The 16462-nt window shown below is 43.8% G+C and overlaps 1 long non-coding RNA gene and 1 gene segment (V, D, J or C); both read right to left on the bottom strand.

Moving 5' to 3' along the window:
* Window positions 1-640: 640 nt before the first annotated feature.
* Window positions 641-16462, bottom strand: part of LOC125741978 (probable non-functional immunoglobulin heavy variable 3-38-3) — a 31106-nt gene continuing 15284 nt past the window's right edge. The window contains 1 exon segment of the V gene segment in view: window positions 641-973. Coding sequence covers window positions 663-973 — 311 coding nt within the window.
* On the bottom strand, window positions 5693-14965 carry LOC125741989 (uncharacterized). 2 transcript variants are annotated; one of them, XR_007397956.1, is made up of 3 exons: window positions 14189-14965; window positions 7300-8095; window positions 5693-6357 (listed from the first exon to the last, which is right to left on the bottom strand). It is a non-coding gene; the product is annotated as an uncharacterized LOC125741989 (long non-coding RNA). The 2 variants fall into 2 exon arrangements; XR_007397955.1 differs by having other exon boundaries at window positions 7300-10370; window positions 14189-14964.

Here is a 16462-nt window from a genome sequence, read left to right as displayed (position 1 = left end):
CAGGTACTGGACCCGGTCCGCAGAGTGTTCAGGGGCGCAGTCTGGACGGGACAGGTACTGGACCCGGTCCGCAGAGTGTTCAGGGGCGCAGTGTGGACGGGACAGGTACTGGACCCGGTCCGCAGAGTGTTCAGGGGCGCAGTCTGGATGGGACAGGTACTGGTCAGCTGTCTGTCGTAAGGAGGGTCCTTGTTATGCTCCCAGTTAGCTAGTGATTACTGTATGTGGATCATAGCTGCTGCAGGTCGGCTGTGAGCTTTATACTGGATTAAAAGTGTAAATTGCACAAGGAGTGAGTTCTCTCTCTGTCACCAGCTTTCAGTGTATAACGTTACCTTTGGGTGATTAGACGTCATCTTTAAGGACATTTACTCTTTTTGAAATTTAAAATGTTGTTTATATTCATTATTGCCTTTATTTATGAAACAACAAAAGAGGTTTGACTTCACAAAACAAACATGGCTGAATGTCCTGCCTCTATTCAGAGGATTTAAAACGGCCCATTTTTGCTGACATTATCTCTGGTAATGGAACGTCTTGCATGTTATAATGTACTTTTCCAAATATTTTAAAAATTAAAAGATCCAACTAAATAAATAATAATATGACATCCTTATTCTCTATGAGGAAGTAGTATTTGTACGGCTTCCCCACAGCCCCCATCACTGTGAGTCTCTGGCACAGTAGTACACAGCCGTGTCTTCAGCTTTCAGGCTGTTCATCTGTAAATGCAGCTGGTTCCTGCCGTTGTCTCTGGAGATGGTGAATCTGCCCTGAACAGACTGCGAGTAGTAAGTGCTACTGCCAGTATGGGCAGCGATCCACTCCAGTCCCTTCCCAGGAGCCTGTCTGACCCAGTGCATCCAGTAGCTACTGATTGTGAACCCAGAGGCTGTACATGTCAGTCTGTGTGATTCTCCTGGTCTCTTCACCACTGGTTCAGACTCAGTCAGTACAATCTGAGCCTCCACACCTGTTGATAAAGAGGTAGAGCAGACTTTTAGATGAGCACAAAGAAAGATGCAGAGAGAAAGAGAGACAGAGAGGAGAGAGACAGGGACCTGAGAGAGCCAGTGCTGTGAGGGTGAGCAGGGCTGGTAGGAGCTTCATGGCTGCAGGACAGAGGGAGGAGCACTGAGGTAAAGTACACACTGAGTCCCAGTGACTGCTGCTCTCTGTCACACACTGACACTGGCTCCTTTAAAAGCTGTGGCAGGTTTGTACAGGATCCTCCTCTGGCAGGCATGAGGCAGGGGGGTCACGTGATAAACAGATGAATTTGCCTAAATAACCAAATGGATGCATTATATGTTCAAACATTATCTTTGTGCAATGCAGTCCACAAGCAACGATCACACAATTTTTCTGAAATTGAAACACAACATATGTTCTGTTCTTATATGTTTTTACTTAGTCTCTCACTTTTAACAGCATGATTGAATTAAATGTCTGTTCATATTTTTAAACTTTAACAGCAATAGTACATAATTTAGGAAATGATTGGTAAAGATAAAATAATAAAAGCTACAGTTCCTACAGTGTATTGAAAATCGGCATGAGTCTGATATTTCCGCTGTGCTGCATGCAGTTACTGTCGCACTGAGGACATCTTCTGGTTACTGCTGGAACTGCACTGATTGCTTTTTAGTTTCTTCTGGTGAACAATGATTCTGTCAGAGAAAATCTAAAGGGTGTCTTTTAAGTACATTTTAATGCTGATTTAGAAATGAACTCAGAATTTTGCTATAGACATAGTCTGTGAGTGATGTCATTTTTAGGCTATATTAATAGTACATCATTTCTTATTAAGAATGTTCTGGAGTATTAACGTTTATTTTAGAAAACATTGTATTTCAATAAAAATATGTAAAAGCAGAATTGATGGTTTTTTGATCCCCATGGGGAAATTCTCTTTACACCTCCCCCAACCGGCTCTCTGTAGAGTAGAGCAAGCTGGCCATGAAGGGCAGCCACTTGTTGTAGCCCCCATGGATTAAGGGCCGTGCTGAAGGACCCACAGATGTGCCGAGGCCGGGCTTGAACCAGCGACCTTCCAATCACTGGTACAGAGACTTAGCCGACCGAACTACATGCTGCCCCCTTGGTGGTGCAGTGGTTCACATTGTTGCCTCACAGTTCTGGGACCAGCTTCCGCAGTGGTTCCACATGTGCGGAGTTTGCATGTTCTTCCTGCATTATCGTTGGGTTTCCTCCAGGTACCCTGGTTTTCCTCCACCCTCCAAAACATGCTGAGGTTAACTGGATCTCCCAATTGCCCGTACAGTAGGTGTGCCCGTGTGAGTGACTGGTGTGTGTCTGTGCCCTGCAATGGGTTCGCGCTCCATCCTGGGTTGTTCTCTGTCTTGTACCCATAACCTCCAGGACAGGCTCCAGACCCCCACGACCCTGAATACGACAAGTATTCTCTCATTTCTCTCATTATAATTATCGAATAAAATGCACTTTTTAACTTACAATTTCTCCTTAAGAACAGTTTGCAATCTGCTGCTTTATTCAAACTTTAACATGAACTTGGAGAAAGCTAATGTAACCCCTGCTCACTGTTTACATAAATTCTGACTTACATGGCCATGCATAAGTGTAAGAGTCTGGCACATTCAGGGGGGCCTTAATACAAAGTATTGAATATGTGTGACATTTTCTCAGGGGGCCCACAGTTACTTAGCTGCCCCCCTGGTAATGGCAGACAAACTAGGAGATGGTGATTTTCAAATTGGTTGTAAAGAGAATATGTCTGAATAGTGTACAGGCGTTATGTGTTTCAGCTTCCTCTGTCCGTCAGTTCACTGTCTGTCATTTTACATGAATCTAGAACCGAGTGAATTAACTGAAAAAGAAGAAGAAATGTTGCATGTCAATGGAAGATCATTATAAAATATATTAATATAGATGGGATTTGCTTTATAATTGAATAGCATATTTTCAAACCTTATTCAGTCCCTTTTCTATTGTTCTTGAGATGATGCCGCCAATGACCCAAAGTCCGGCTTCCTCATGATATGTTACAGTACTGGGAACCAAAACTCACTTAGTCCACATGTAACCCAATGAACAGCTTAAGTTAAATATCCAAAACTCAACAGCAATGTACTTATTCACAAATATCCCATGGACTCAGTGAGTTTAGGTAACTTGCTCTTCAATTACACGTGATATATATATATAAACAAATAAAAATGATTGCAAAGGCACGTACAACAACATATTTCATAGAGGAAATGTTCACAATGACAGCTTGTTCTAAGCCTAATGGTGGCTGACTGTCTCCAGAATGTCTGAGATCTGCTGGGAGCTTCTCATCAATCCGTGGCCTTTTTGTACGGCTCAGCCACACATATGTGACACTGTGTATCTAGCATAGTAATACACAGATGTGTCTTCAGCTTTCAGAGCAGACAGTTTCAGATACACCATGCTGTTGCCATTGTCCCTGGTGATTTCTATCCGTCCCTCCACACTCTTTGCATAGACAGTTTTACTGGCATCATACCAGATAACCCCCATCCACTCCAGGGGCTTCCCAGCAGGTTGTCTTATCCAGTGCATGTCATAGCTTCCAAAATTAAATCCAGAACCCTTACAGGAGAGACTGAGAGTTGTACCAGGCTCCTGTAGCACTGAATTTGATGGAATGGACTCCAGACCATCACATGTTACACCTATAAAAAATACAATAATCAGATGAACACACTGTTTTTGAATGAGGAGCCTGAATCAAACATTTTTGGTGTGAAACAGGGAATATTTCTTCTTACCAGGGAGACCAAGTAAGAGCAGGAGCAGTGAGAGTTTGTCTGCCATCCTGGATGTAGGGAGATTCAGCCTGATTCAGGACGGAAACTCTATGGCATACATAGGCAGACGAGGGTGTGATTTGTATGCGGATCCCCTGAGGTCAGTGCAGGAAGTGAAACTCTTTTTGACAACACCTACAGAGAGAGAGAGAGAGAGAGAGAGAGAGAGAGAGAGAGAGAGGTAACGTTCTTATGAAAAATGTATCATAAATTAGTGGTATATGAAAATGTTTTTTCTGGGGGGGGGGGGGGGGTGGATCAGTTTCTCTGTGATGAAAAGCATTTTCCAGCAGCTGATGTGTTGGTAGTGAACAGAAATTTAAATGTCCCTAATTCTCATTTAAGTCATGCTAATGCTAATGGTGTTTGACACATTGTCTTCATTGCAAACTTGTCTAAATACTAAAATAATGGGCATGTTTTCTTCATCAAACAGGTGCATCCTGTTGGAACACATTGTCATGCACCAGTACACTAAAGCCTATGTCTATAAATACATATTTAAATAAACAAATTTGAATACATATTTTTTTCATCTTTTGTGAAACTATGTCAGATTTTCTTCTAAGATTTACAACAGAATGCTTGTTAAACTATTTATTAGTTTAAAATATGATCCACATGAACTAACTGATCTGAGACACTTTTCAGTGCAGGTTTGCTTACATAGTTTCTTGCCCAGAGAGTCACTGGAGGTTTATGAAAAGGTGGCGAAGGGCCTGATGAAAATGACAGTGGCTTAAACTGGTGGGGGTGGCAACCAGAGGGGGGTGGGCGTAGCAACCAGAGCGGGGTGGGCGTGGCAACCAGAGAGGGGTGGGTGTGGCAACCAGAGGGGGGTGGGCGTGGCAGCGGTGATTTAGTCTGCCATTTCAGTGGGCACTGCCCATCCCCCACCCACCTGCAGCCACGCCCCCTTGGCACACTATTCAAATAATTAGTGTATATATTTTTTTTTTTTGGGGGGGTGTAGAGAACATATCATCCCTGTTACTTGCTAATATTTAAAAATTAACCTCCTGTGCTGCAGACTGATACTATTCTTGTTTTTGATATGGCTTTCTTCTTTAAAAGATAAAAATCATGTGACAATTAAAACTAAAGATTTAAGATTTATATGTGATAAGCACTACAAAGGATAAAGACTGACCTAATTCATTTAGTCTTCTAGTCTTCTGCTTGGCTAGCAGTGACATCAGCTGGCCAAACTGGGGCAGAAAATTGCTCACCCAATTTTAATGCACCTCAGTTATTCATACAGTCCATCTAGTCCTGATACACCTTTTTTTTGTGGGGGAGGGGGGGAAGAGGCTGGGGCGCGCAGGATTCTGCCAGTGGTGGAGAATCAGGACCCGGACCCCTCCTTCACTTTTAATGCATGACAGTTTTTAGTTTGCATACACTTCAGTTCACACACTCATTCACACACACCCACATGTACACACCTTATACACACACACTGAGTGAGGGGGGGGGGGGGTGCGATGGGAGCCTGAGGGGGGGCCCCTTTGATCCCCTCTCTTTGGGCCTGTGCTGTATGGAGGGGTGGGACGAGGCGGTTTGGAGGTGTTGTGCGTGGTCCTGCTGGGGGGGTGGACCCTTCCGGCAGTGGTGGGCCAGGTGGGGGCCTGGGCCTTGCTGCTGTGGGTTGGGGTCCCAAAGCTAAACAGAGGGTTTTGGTAGTTTATGGTGTGTGCCTGAGTTCTTCTAGCTAACACAAACACGTAATATATTTGCATACAAATAAAGTTTTTTGAACGCCATGCACATTGAGTATCTAATCCCTCCATCTTTTACAGTTACTATAATATTTTTTGCATGATGTGTTTAGGAAAAAGGCAATCGTCATGTGTAATGATGGTAATGGCCGCTGGAGCTTTAAATATTTATGTGGCTTTATTTTACTCTGCTTGCGTTCTACATAATACTTGTACATGGGGTCCAGTCAGCTCTGCCCTAAAATGGTAGCTTTGCAAGGGTACTTTATGCTTTTATACGTTAAGTAAGTTTTAAAGCCTGTACTTTTCACTTTAACTTGAGTAAAAAAGTGAAGTCAATACTTCAACTTTTGCTAGAGTATTTTTAAAAACAGGTATCTATACTTCTACTTGAGTGAAGAATGCGTGTACTTTTGACGCCACTGCTCTCCGGTGCATGGTGGGCCTCCCGCCTGGGGTGGGCACAGGTGTCCAGTTTTTGTATCACTCTCCCGTTACATTCCCTCACTGTGCACGTCTGGCACAGTAGTACACAGCTGTGTCTTCAGTCTGCAGGCTCCTCCCTTGTAAATATACTGTGTTGCTGGAGGTGTCTCTGGAGATGGTGAATTTATTCTTAAGAGACTCTTTGTAACCAGTGATTCCATGATACCATATAAAACCAACCCAATCCAGTTCTTTCCCTGAAGGTTGTCGGATCCAGTGTGTAGCATAGCTGCTGTCAGTCAGTGAATAACCAGAGACTTTACAGGAGATGGTCAGAGACTCTCCTGGTCTCACTGTCATAGATCCTGGCTGTGTGAGTTGAACATTACAGTGAACACCTGTAATCAAGAAGAAAGCAAAGTACATATGAGTGTGAAACAGACAATATCATTAACATACATCACTGCTGGTTCTTTATTCACTCTTCTGTTGATCTTTGTTCTTTTTGAAGAAACACAGAGATTTACAGGTTGCAGCTGCCAGCAGCAGCAGACACAGAGATCATGGTCGGTGCTGAAGATGATCTGCTGCGAGCTGCTCTTCACCGTGTTCCTTAGGAACTACTGAGGGTTTAAAGAGAGTCAACAATGTGCTGTTTAAATGAGGAGGGAGGAAGGAAACAGGGACTCATTTGCACAGAATGCCCTTTGTAGTATTAAGGGACAGGAGGAGTGATACTACAGTGCAGGTGCTGATGTTCTGGAAGATTTACACACTACTGTAGGACTGATACTTGTGGAATGGTTTACCAGCCTACGTTCGGGATGCCGATTCGTTCTCGGCCTTTAAGACCCATTACTTCAGTTTATCTTGCCCACGACCTACCGCACCATAACTATGGCTGCTGGTGCTGCTGTACATGTCATTTTTATCTACTATGCTTGTCCGTTTATGTGTCAACACATGTTCTGACCATCCATACTCTCTGCCTTCCCACATGTCTGGGTGGAGCCCGAAGTGGGCAGCATCTGAGCTGGAGTCCTGGGTCAGTCCCATGGAGGGGTGACATCACGAATAGGTCATACCAAATATATCACCGTGGGTGCAGCCTTCAGTGCCACCCGGCACAGCCCAACGTGGAGAATGGACCTTGGCCATCCTTCACAGGCCAACATGCATAACGGACTCATTGATGGACTTTGTCTTCATTCTTAATCCCAGCATAAATCTCTCTTTTCACAAGCATGTCAACTCTTTTCTGTTTTCGGTAATGCTAGTTTTCCCAGGGGGGGTCGGCAGACAGTTGACCTTGGACCCCCAGAGGTTTTTTTTCTCCTTACTTGGGAGCTTTTGGTTCCTCTCCTCCATTGTCTTCCGGCTTTCTTTATTAAAAGGCGCTATATAAAATAAATTGAATTGAATACTACAGTGCAGGTGCTGATGTTCCTAAAACTATATGTCATTAAAACATTTAAAAATGTAATACGATACACCCCAAGGGAATGTGATAGGAAGAACACAGAGAGAAAATTCATTTACTTATAAGCAAACAATTGTTAATGATTAAGATTAAGCTGAACAATGGGAGGAATCTCATCATTCCCACATATATGATGCAGATATGTATTAGTGGGCGGTCACTGGAACACTCCGTAGCGTCCGTCGAGTCTACATGCCTCCAAGCAGGGTGCTCAGCAGGAGCTCACAGCAGCAGCTTGATTTTGGTTTTCGATCAGACTCCCTGGGTAGAAAATGCTGTTAGCATACTAACAGCACATATAACCAGCGTGCAAAAGCCCTCAGGGTGTGGGATGAAATTACTACTTCGGGGAACAAATTTAATAAGGTCACTTTAAAGATAAAATTACATACCAGAAATATAATTCTGAGGCGAATGTCTATTATACCTCCATATGTGTTTCAAATTGTTAGATGCCATTCAATAAACCATTTCAATAAACAACCTTGTGAATGATTTAAAAGCAGCAGCATCTATCTTCATTATTTCACCAGCATAAACCTACCAATTTTCACCTTTCATGATGCAGTATTTGGGATATGAAGGTTTTGGGGGTGTGAATGTAGTATTCTGAAACAGACTCCATTTCAAAACTGGTCTCAGGTTCAAACATGCAGCTATAAGATCAAATAAATACATATAAACAATACACAGCTCTGTAAAACATTAAGAGACCACTCTATATACTTTTTTAAAATCTGCATTGTTAAATTCTGGTTTAATCCTGGTTCTGCTGGCAGAAGGCTACACTGTGAGGCAGGCTGCTTCCATGCTCATGAGTTTCTAAGACCGCAGTACACAAGAACAGGGTGAAGAAGCAGGAGACACTGGGAAAAATCAAAAACCAGCCAGGTAGTGGGCAGAAGTAACCTTCTAATGCCACAGATGACCATCAACTTATCCGTCAGTGTCTAACAAATCGGAGGATGACCTTAAGTGACCTTCAAAAGGAATAGAAAACATTAAGTGTGAAGTGTACTGGTAGGACAGGCTCCTAGAAGCAGCGGTGAAGACCCATTAAGCAAGGAAGAAGCCCTTCATCAATGAGAAGCAGGGAAGAGCCAAGCTGGAGTTTGCAAAAAAAAATGTGTATTTTACACAGGCTCATACCCATAATCCATAAACTGAGAAATGAGTGAAACTGAAAAATTTGATGCGGTGAGGGAAAGGGGGGCCACACTCCCCTGGGAAACTGTAAGGGGTTGCTGCAGGAGGGTAGTACTCGCTGTGGGATATCAGTCACGATTCAGGATAGACATGATTCTGGGGGGGGGGGGCTGCTAACCGTATTTCACCAGATACATGTTCTCAATCAGGAGGGGGGAGCAATTAGTTGTACTCTGGCTTATCTTATTTGAGGTCAGTTGGATGCACACTCAGACGAAGTGGGTTGGTAAGTAAGTTTGTATTTATGTATGATTCTTTAACAAATGAACAGGAAAAACAAATTACCACAGTGCTTACAATGGTTATTACCATAATACACTAACATAATGCATAATTTTACCATATCGCCTTAACAGTTGGGCTATACCCACAACAATACATTACATTAGCAGCAATTCGTATTAGAGGGAATGATTGGGCGGGAAATAAACGCAAATATTTTTCCGAGGTGTACAACGGAACACTCGTCAGCGATAATTATAACAGTACGCAAGCTAGGTCACGTTAACCTAGCCGCGCAATTAAGTAAACTAAATTAGTACAGCGTCACTTATCACTCATAATCAATAAACTTAGTACTTACATTAATCAGTGACTCTATTTACTGCCAGGAACAACTAAACTAACTACACATAAACTGCAGCTCGCCGACGTGCTGCCTATTCCTGCAGGCTCTCCCGCGCGCTCTCGTCACGCATGCGCCCACAGTCCTTTGCACTTACCGGTGTTCCTTAAAGCTACAAGAGCCTTTCTAACATGCGGTCTCTTGTTTCCAGAGCTGTATATAAAATATGTATACATAATAAAATGTATATAAAATGTGTATTGTATATGGAGTGTATATAGTAGGGATTAGCATTATACTACTGTAATCCTCTACGCTCAGCAGTGCGTTTAGTTATGCCTTACTCTGTGACATATTACAGACTGCAAGTTCCATACATTCTACTTGGCTTTATTCCTGTTCCTGGCACGTCCAAACTGCAGTGACCTCTGCCTGCCATCCTAATGTAATGAATTTTAAAGGGATGCTAGTCTTTTCCCCGAAGCTGCAGCGATTACAGACAACTGCATGTTTCATATCACCTCATCCATCACTCGCCGAAAACATGCACATTTGTAATTCCATCACCGCCCTCATGAAATTACCAAGAGACATTTTAGTTTTGCCACCTGTATGAATTACAGCTTCATTCTGTCTTCTGGGAGGTTATTTTAACAGAGCATCTCAAGCGAATTCAGGGACCCTGGTAAAATTGTACTTTGACAGAGTTACATTTGAGTTTCATAAAAAGACCGCTTGCCAGCAATATCACCATCTTTTTGCCACAGAAATCACATTCAGCAAGGCAGTGCTGCCTTTCTCCTTGGATTACATCGTAGTGCTAGAAAAATCGCACCTTTTAGCTCTATATCGTCCTGCTGCTCATTTCTTACCCATTTCAGAATTAATAAAACACAAGACCACAAGTTTATGACCTTCTCCTTACTATAGGGGTTAGGCAAGGCAGCCCCACAACACATGGAGAGGAATAAACGCACATCCTGCAATAAGCTCTGTGATCAGCTGGGGTTTAAATGGTATAGAGTGTCAGGTTGAGCCAACTGTTAGTCCAACTGGGAAGGAAGGCAGTTTGGATCCAGGCTGTGCATTCTGCCAAATAGAAAAGGCGGAGATTGGAAAATCGACTGGGATCATTTCAGCCAGATTCAAGAGTCAGATACCTGTGAATAACATGAGGTGGAGAAAAGCGAAGATGGGATTCAGAGGGACCTACCATTTGCAACTGAACAGTGCAGCATTTAAAACAACTCAAAATAAGGGGCAAAAATACAGGCAATGAGATTAATCAAAAAAGGATTTTACTCAAATACTCAGTTCTGTAAAAGTTCACTTCCACTCATGAAAACATATGAAAAACACTGCAATCCATCCATTTTCTGAATTCATTTGTCCAATACAGGTGTGTGTGTGTCCAGAATCTATCCAGAAAGCTCTGTCTACAATGCAGGGACATTACAGACGCTGCTAAACCTTACCAAATGTTTTATCTCACCTCCATTAAATGTACCCAAACACTGATACCCAACTTCATACCCCTCCTTGCTGTGACCCATCACCTGACGGCTGGTTCCTTGGTTAAACTGGCCTCCACTACCATTGCTAATCAGAATCATCTCACTCATATAAAAGTTTTGAAGAGCCAACAGGATTCAAAGCCTCTTACACCTCAGGATGAATCGGAAGTCATCGGTCACGTGATATTGCATAAACTTAGCAAGCCCTGATTCCCAGCTTGAAGTCGCTGGGCCTCACTTTGAGGAGGCGATCTCCAGAATCTCGGTATTAACTGTCTCATCACTAAGTTCAGCACCTTTCACAAGGCATGGCCACGGTCAGAAAATGTGAGCCTGTCCTCTTCCTGAGTAAAGTAAAGCTCACTACGCTCTGTGAGCACAGGAACGGCCCGGCAATGTTTGGTAGGTTTCTGCATTGTTTGCAAGTACAGAATATTATCTGTGCGTAACCTAATTAAGAAAAATATGGAAATTCATACAATATATGCTGTAGAATATGAGCTGAATAAAGCATATTAAAAATGCAAAGAATTAAAAAAAATGAACCACTGACCAAATATGGCACCTATAGTTGTTTTTCAAATAGAATTCTAGAACTGAATGTTACCGTGACAACTCTGATGTTATCATTCTGAAGGTATAAACTGAGCTGTAGGCACTAATACCACTTCAAAACAAATCAGACATTGAGCGAGACACATCTCAAAATGAAGTGCTTTACTCTGAACTGCTTTAGGCTGCCAGCGGTACCAAACGATGCTGGGGAAGCTAAAGAAAGGAAGGAAAATGGAGGGAAAAAAAAGATATCCTGGATAAAGAAGTTTTTTTCAAAAAAAGGGAAAGGAAAAAAGGCAATGGTGGTGGAGAGCCAGGCAATGGTGGTGGAAGAGGAGAGCCAGGCAGTGGTGGTGGAAGAGGAGAGCCAGGCAAGGGTGGTGGAAGAGGAGAGCCAGGCAAGGGTGGTGGAGGAGGAGAGCCAGGCAAGGGTGGTGGAGGAGGAGAGCCAGTCAGAGGTGGAGGAGGAGGAGAGCCAGGCAGTGGTGGTGGAGTGCAATGCAAAGGTGGAGGAGTGCAAGGCAATGGAGAAGGAGTGCAAGGGATTGGTGGAGGAGTGCAAGGCAATGAAGGAGGAGTACAAGGCAATGGAGGAGGAGTGCAAGGGATTGGTGGAGGAGTGCAAGGCAATAAAGGAGGAGTGCAAGGCAATGGAGGAGGAGTACAAGGCAATAGAAGAGGAGAGCAAGGCAATAGAGGAGGAGTGCAAGGGATTGGTGGAGGAGTGCAAGGCAATGGAGGAGGAGAGCAAGGCAATGGAGGAGGAGAACAAGGCAATGGAGGAGGAGAACAAGGCAATGGTGAAGGAGTACAAGGCAAGGGAGGAGGAGGAGAGAAAGGCAATGGAGGAGGAGTACAAGGCAATGGAGGAGGAGTACAAGGCAAGGGAGGAGGAGGAGAGCCCGGCAGTGGTGGAGGAGGAGAGCCAGGCAGTGGTGGTGGAGGAGAGCCAGGCAGTGGTGGTGGAGGAGGAGAGCCAGGCAGTGGTGGTGGAGGAGGAGAGCCAGGCAGTGGTGGTGGACAGCCAAGCAGTGGTGGTGGAGGAGGAGAACAAGGCAATGGTTAAGGAGTACAAAGCAAGGGAGGAGGAGGAGTGCAAGGCAATGGAGGAGTGCAAGGCAATGGAGGAGGAGTGCAAGGCAATGGAGGAGGAGTGCAAGGCAATGGAGAAGGAGTACAAGGCAACAGTGAAAGAGTACAAGGCAATGGTGAAGGAGTATAAGGCAATAGTGAAGGAGTACAAGGCAAGGGAGGAGGAGGACAGCAAGGCAATGGAGGAGTGCAAGGCAATGGTGAAAGAGTACAAGGCAAGGGAGGAGGAGGAGAGCAAGGCAATGGAGGAGGAGGAGAGCAAGGCAATGGAGGAGGAGTACAAGGCAATGGTGAAGGAGTACAAGGCAAGGGAGGAGGAGGAGAGCAAGGCAATGGAGGAGAACAAGGCAATGGTGAAGGAGTACAAGGCAAGGGAGGAGGAGGAGAGAAAGGCAATGGAGGAGGAGAACAAGGCAATGGAGGAGGCGTACAAGGCAATGGTGAAGGAGTACAAGGCAAGGGAGGAGGAGGAGAGAAAGGCAATGGAGGAGGAGAACAAGGCAATGGAGGAGGCGTACAAGGCAATGGTGAAGGAGTACAAGGCAAGGGAGGAGGAGGAGAGAAAGGCAATGGAGGAGGAGAATAAGGCAATTGAGGAGGAGTATAAGGCAATGGAGGAGTACAAGGCAAGGCAATGGAGGAGATGATGCAAGATGAATACGCCAATAGTGGATGAGAACATAGAACTTTGACTATCAGTACTATTTAAATATGTAAATTCTTGTAAATAAAGCATTAAAAACGAAGAAGAGACAGGTGTTTTCATTTGAATGTGAGTAGGTGTCAGGAATATTCCAAAAGTCTATTACACGTGTTGCCGATAGGGGGGCATATGGTTTGGGTGATAAGGGTTGGGGCCATACTTTTAGTACGTACGCACATTTTACCGATTTTTGTAACCCCCATCCCCTGTAAGCACACGTGCGCTGGGTAGTTGACCCCCCCACCCCGCGTACGTACGCACGGGCGATCGTCAGTCGACTTATGCACTGCTTTTTGGAACTACAAACGTTCCTGTTAACTTTAGGGATAACAAATGAGATGGGATGTCATGAGATTTACCGTAATAAAATCACTTTCAAATAAAACTAAATGGGTCGCCATTTCCATAATGTTATAGCACCTTCTAAACCAGATATTTCGGAGGTCCGTGGTGCATTGCCAACCTGTATTTTTTTTAGATAATTTATGAGATATTGTTTAAACAGTCCGATCGTCTTAAAAATCTCATGTTGCATTTTGAGTTATATGCACGTATGGAATGCAATCCAGCAGGTCAGGTATCGTGAACGAAACGCTTAAATTTGAAATTTCTCAAATTGGTTCACTCCCCCCCCCCCCCCAGCATACGCACGCAAAATTCGGTCAAATTTTTAGACCCCTTCCCCTTTCGTGCGTATGTAATAAAGTATGGTCCCTTGCCTTTGAACTTTAATAGAATGAAAATACATTACATGTATTCATATTGTATTTTTAATTACGTTTAAGGAATAAAACAAACGGGACGAATGTAAGATACACGTCCAGCGGGGACCCGTCCGGCCGCAGCCATGTAGTGTTAGTAGGCGGCACAAGCGCCACGGCGTATTTTAAAAGCACCAAAATGTTTTAAAGAACTTTAGCGTTATTTTAAAAGAAAAGCAGGCGGAATTTAAACAAGTACAAACATGCCCGAAAGAAGCAAAAGAGCAAATGCCGAGTTTAAACAAGCACAAGTGAAACCAACATACAGCACGTCGTTTTAAAAGAAAGCACTTCAACTCGTTACATTTAATCAACATGCTTAAAGAATAAGAAGAAAAACTTGAGGTATTTACCAGTGTTAGGTTGAAGAAAGCATTTTAACAGCAAACTTTAATAGGCCAAGGCTAAATGACCGAGTCCCAGACCTCGGCCATAATCGGCAGGTCTGTTTGAACAATGCGGTCAAATGATAGACCGAAGTGGCCAGCCCGTTTCAAAATGGCGACACCAGCGGAGCGCCTGTTATTTCAAATAAACCCCTATAACCATAACGTTTTTTAAGTAATGAAGCACTTTTCTGCCAATGTGAATAATAAAGTAAAACGCTCGAAGCATTTCAATAATCAAGATATAACGCGGTTAATTCCTGTTTTAATGAGCGCATGCGCTCTCCTCTCTGGCTCGCTCTCATGTAGCGCATGCTCATAGAGCCACACAGTATTTTCTTTAAAGAGCCGACTCTCTTGCGTTAATTTATTTAAACAAGAATTAACAGGTTTATTTCCTTGATTGTTCTCTTTTAAAATAACGCTAAAGTTATTTAAAACATTTTGGTGCTTTCTTGTGGTGCCCAAAGCACAGAATACCCACACTGCTCTGACTACGCCACCTCCTGGTAAGGGCAGGAGGAACTGCTAATGTTCCTTCTGTAACGTGGCTAAGTTCGAACCCTCCCCGCAAAGGATAATAACAAAGAGGCATGTAAAAATAAAACCCAATCCACTTTATTACAAATATCTAAAAACTATTAGACAAAGAAGGTTGCTGGGGGGGTAGGGTTGGGGGGCGGCTGACTATCCTCCAAATAGTAAGGTCAGATCGGCACGCGCAGCTCTCAGCTCAGGAGGCCCCTGGTGACAAAGAAAAGAGCAAAACCACAGCATGCAACACGACAAACACTACACACAACAGTACAGTGTCCGCTCAGTGTGGCACCCCAACAGCAGAGAGCAAAAGCCTGTGTGGAGCCGACCTTGTACAGAAAGATCCCATGTACAAACATAAGGGGAGGGTAGCGGCCGATGTCCACCGCCCAAAATACAATACTAAAATTAGTTACAACTTAGCCCATAGCAACAACCAGGGCACTAAAAAGAAAACCAAAAGCCTATCAAATAAGCCTAAAACAGCAGCTACTCTGGTCCTTTACAGGAATGCCTAATGCCCTCGCAGCACAGCAATATCAAAAGGAAGCGTTCCAATACTACAGGTACAAAGAAACAATCAACAAAGAAACATAGACCCTTTTAAATCCCACAGTATAACCCAAGTTACCAGAGCCTCAATGTCTGTAGTCCAGCAGCCCGTAGGGGATCACGTCAAATGATAAAATTCCAGTCACCTCCGCGTCCTCCATGAAGAGTTACATGCTGCTAGCAGTCACCCTGGTAAAATTAAAATTAAACATTCAAGTTCTCAAACAAACCATCTCCTCTTTTCCTTACCCACAGGGAAGAAGAACCCATCCCATGTCCAGTTGTAAAACACAGCAGCAAGAGAATGAGATTCCATCTTGGCAGCCTTTTATAACTTCCTGGTAGGTCATATGACCTGGCTCAAGTGGGTGCCAATATGGTGTAATTACCAGTGCTGCGCAACTACTCCTACCAGCCCGTTCAGATCCCCACATTCTTTTAAAATACGCTGTGGCGCTTGTGCCTACTCCTAACAGCCCGTGCCTGCGGCCGGACGGGCCCCGCTGGACGTGTATGCGCTAGCTTGCATTCATCCTGCCAAATGTTTTATTATTCCTTGAAAACGTAATTAAAAATAACACAAATAAATACATGTAATGTATTTTTATTCTATTAAAGTTTAACGGCAACCCTTAGCACCCAAACCATATGGCCCCCTATCGGCAATGTATGGTACATGGAGATAACCCCTCGACCAATCAGAATAAGGGATACGCTCCCCCTCCCGCTTATGATGTCATAATTCATAAAAATAATGACGTCCAAATTTAAACTCCGCCCATGTACCACAGACTATTTTTTAAAGTATAAATTATTTAAAAATACGATCATCCATCCATCCATTTTCCAAACCGCTTACCCTATTGGGTCGTGGGGGGTCCGGAGGCTATCCCAGAAGCAATGGGCACAAGGCAGGGAACAACCCAGGATGGGATGTCAGCACATCGCAGAGCACACTCACACACCATGTGACCCCGGTGGAGACTCAAACCCAGGTCCCAGAGATGTGAGGCAAAAGAGCTAACCACTGCACCACCTCCTAAAAACACATATATACACAATAATTCAAATAAGTGCAAAGTACAACCTATGTTTAAATAAACTGCAATAAATCAATTTGTGAAATCGCCCAGCCGCCGTGAAGAAGTAGTG

The sequence above is a fragment of the Brienomyrus brachyistius genome, chromosome 5 (genome assembly GCF_023856365.1).
Source record: "Brienomyrus brachyistius isolate T26 chromosome 5, BBRACH_0.4, whole genome shotgun sequence".
Taxonomy (NCBI): Eukaryota; Metazoa; Chordata; class Actinopteri; order Osteoglossiformes; family Mormyridae; genus Brienomyrus; species Brienomyrus brachyistius.
The sequence above is the reverse complement of the archived record's forward strand: the minus strand, read 5'-3'. Positions and strand labels throughout refer to the sequence as shown.